The sequence below is a fragment of the Furipterus horrens genome, unplaced genomic scaffold (genome assembly GCF_987537825.1).
Source record: "Furipterus horrens unplaced genomic scaffold, mFurHor1.1.pri manual_scaffold_10, whole genome shotgun sequence".
Lineage (NCBI taxonomy): Eukaryota > Metazoa > Chordata > Mammalia > Chiroptera > Furipteridae > Furipterus > Furipterus horrens.
This window is the reverse complement of record NW_028327180.1, coordinates 32,993,712-32,997,265: the sequence shown is the minus strand read 5'-3', so window position 1 is coordinate 32,997,265 and position 3,554 is coordinate 32,993,712. Positions and strand designations below refer to the sequence as shown.

Below are 3,554 nucleotides of genomic sequence, written 5' to 3'. Positions count from 1 at the left end.
ACAGTTCAGACAGAAAAGAGACAGCACACTGATGATTTTAGAGGGATAGGATTAAATATAAGGAATTGGGTAAATAGGTATTGAAGAACAAAACAAGTTAAGGGAGACATTGTGCTACTAACTGGTTAGTAATCATGAAATACTAAGTATAAGGGCGATTTCCTTTATGGAGCTGAGGAGCAAGGGCAAGAGGTTGGGATTATATGAATCTAGAGGACTGTAGGGCTGGCTCCATGGATCTGAGATTCAGAACTCTGACAGTAGGTACAACTAAGCTGGTGCAGACAATTTGGGATATTGACGAAGAGCTCAAAGAGGACTCAGAACTCTGAAAGTAACATATCAGACAGCTATGCTGGTATTTCTCTGGCTGACAATGAGGTTGATCTGCAGTGAATTTAAGAAAAAGGATGTTGAACCTAAATATAACTGCCAGTATAAAATCTTAGGTAACACTGACATACAGGAAACAAACAGATCTCCCAGCTTTCAAATGCCCACTCATTCTTCTGATTGCACATCCCTATAGGAAGAATGTTGGTACAACAGAAATGTGATCCCAACAATGCAGAGAACAAAATGGGAAGGGCCTTTGGAGCTAAGAAGCAGTAAAAAATCGGTATACCATCCATGTGCCACACCCTTTCCAGAAAATAGAAAGAAACCCATTTTAGGTAACTAAACCTTCTAATCGTTTAAAATAATGAAGAGTAAGTAGAAACATTCTAGGAATTACATTTTTAATGGATACCAATTTGGATACATTTTTTGATATTGATTGTTTTTGTTTCCCGTGTTGACTCTGGGAAAAGGACATTTTAGGCTGGCTACAATGTTTGCTCTTGGTTTGCAGGTTGAGTTGGAACAGGTTGTGATGGTTTCTCTTGTTGAATTGGAATATCTTGTTTTGTTTTTGATTCTTGTGTCTCAACCACCTTCATCTGAGGCTGAAGCTGAACATTTTGCTTATTTTTCTTAGGTGCTCTCTTCATACAAAGAAAAAAAAGACAACATAATAAAATTAACAACCATATAAGTGAAAACATTATTGCGTAAATCTTCCTTAGCTTCTTTCTCCTGGGGGGCGGGCCACTGTCAATACTACCTCCATGGCCTATTATCACGCAATTGGGAGGGTCCCACAAATAGTTGCAATGGCAGTGATGTTTATTGTTGCAGATTCCCCTCTGATTACAGAATGTAGGTGAACAATCACTATCCAAGTGAGATATATGCACACACTTCTTATGGATGCAGATATGTTCTTCACCACACTCTGTGCCATCTTTCACTGCGCCTATATCAGGTATGGTCATCCCAATGTGGTAGTCAGTACCCCAGCAGTTGACGCCATTGTATTGAGTCCAATGCACAGTAGAATGTTCCGTTAGAAGGGGAATTTCAGTTACATTCTCGCACTGAATCCTCCCACACAGCACATCTGAGATATTACATTTTACATATGAAAAGTTTTGGGTACCACAGTGACCAAAACGCTCACCTCGGGTGTTTATTTGTTTGTAGCAGCTGTGATTTGCATTCTTTGCCTCTCGGCCAAAAGTCTGCTTACACTGTTTATCGCGGTCATTACATCTTTTTTCATAGCAGATTGCACTTTCATTACAGGGAATTCCATCTTCCACATATACATCATCTGGACACATATGGGATGTTCCATTGCACCATTCTGGAAGATCACATTCATTGACCTCCTTCCTACACACTTCCCCTGATGGTAAGAACTGGCAGTCCTTGCAGCAAAGCCCATAAGCACAACTAGACCCAAAACTCAGAGTGCAGTTTGACAGACAACAGGCATCTTTTGCACATTGCTGCAAAGGTCCACAGTCACATTCTTCTCCTTCTTCAACAATACCATTCCCACAGCGCTTCCGGTTGAATATGTCCTTTGTATGTATAGTGTAGAGCAAACATGTTGTTCTAATTATACTATAGTCCCAAAAATAAGCATAGCTACAATTGCTAAATTTAGTTATTGGTGGGTTCTCATAATGCATTATACATTTGTATTTTCCACATGCACAGTAAAGGTTATCATGAATCATACCCAAATTATGACCTATATGATGAGCCATTGCAATTCCAATACTGCTCAAGGGTTTTCTTATAAAAGTAATAATTGCAACACTATGGGTTGGTACACACATTCCTGAAACATAGGCTAAACCACTCATTCCTCTTAATGTCTTATGTATAAGAAGATGTGCAGTATCATGTGGCAGGCGGGAAACAAGGTTTGCAGCCTTCCAACGGCCAAAAATTCTCAGAGATCTCTTGACATCATCTACTTCAATGGGGTTTGTTTGAGTCCACACCTCCATGCCAAACAATAAAACCTTAAGGCCCAGTATCTCATAAATGGAATCTACCATATTTACTATAACATATAGATCTTCCTGCAATGATGAGATATTTTTTTTACATTCAAGATAGAGAGTATTGTCAACTACTACTGCTATTTCAATAAAGTACCTGTGGGGCCAGATGCCCTCATAAGAACTTTGCTTCAGCATTGAATTATCAACCTCTTGAAACTCAAATTGTTGTACAATTTCCTCTTTCATAAAGCCAGATTTCATGTCTGTGTACTGAGTCTTCCCGCTGTCCATTTTATATACCAGATGTTCAAATTTGGTTGACAAAATCATGGGTTTAATCTCATAAACAATGTCATGTATCTGTAACAATCCTCGAAAGCCACCAAAACAGGTACTGAGGGCAACTAGGGATTCTGGGTCCCCCTCCACATAGCCATGATAGTAGCAATCATTCTGGACGAAAGGCTGATCCTCAAGGAGGGCACCTTGGTCGCTGTAGGTGAACACTGGGAGGTGTCTGGACAGCAAATGCTTCTTGAGCTTCATGAGGATGATGTGTCTCTCACCCCCAAAATGCAGGCTGTAAGAGAGCCAGCCTGGAAACTTTATGCTGAGGCCAGTGCCTGTTACTTTCAAGGGAATCACCACCTCTGGAGCACTGTGATATGGGGAGTGCTCAGCCCAGGTGTGTCCAGAAAAGGAGAGAAACACTACAAGCCAGTATAGCAGGGGCATGTTTCTTGTGTACAATGGGGCTTCAATGATAGGAATTATGAAGCCACCATTAGGGAAACATTCGTCCAAAGAAGAAGGCAGGCAGGGCTGGGTCACAGATGGTCTGACTCCTTTTTCTGAGCTGGTCAATGTGCAGGGCTAATTGTTAAGAATTTGTCTTCTGACAAAGTTGAGCCATTAAAAGTAAAACAAAAGAACAACATGTGGATGGGGTGGTTATGACAGGGTCTGGTGAAAAGAAAATATGCAATAAAATTTATTAATGTTTTGATCAAAGGGTGACTCAAAAAAGTGCTCAGAATTTGCTCTTAAATATTGAAAAGGAAGAACGGTATTGGAAGTGTATAGAAGAATGAAAATGGGCCAGAGATGTATAGTTACTAAACCTGGATGATAGGCAAATAAGGATTCATTATTCTATTCTCTAAATATATGCATGTGTGAACATTTCTGCAATAGTTAAAACAAAGGAGTCTTATT

General features: G+C 39.9%; 1 protein-coding gene across 1 annotated transcript; it reads right to left on the bottom strand.

Annotated features, from left to right (window-relative positions):
* Positions 1-827: 827 nt before the first annotated feature.
* LOC149999455 (disintegrin and metalloproteinase domain-containing protein 29-like) lies at positions 828-3,104 on the bottom strand. The gene has a single exon (XM_090290166.1). It carries the CDS (start codon positions 3,072-3,074, stop codon positions 828-830), a length of 2,247 nt encoding a protein of 748 aa, XP_090146292.1. The 5' UTR covers positions 3,075-3,104.
* Positions 3,105-3,554: the final 450 nt, after the last annotated feature.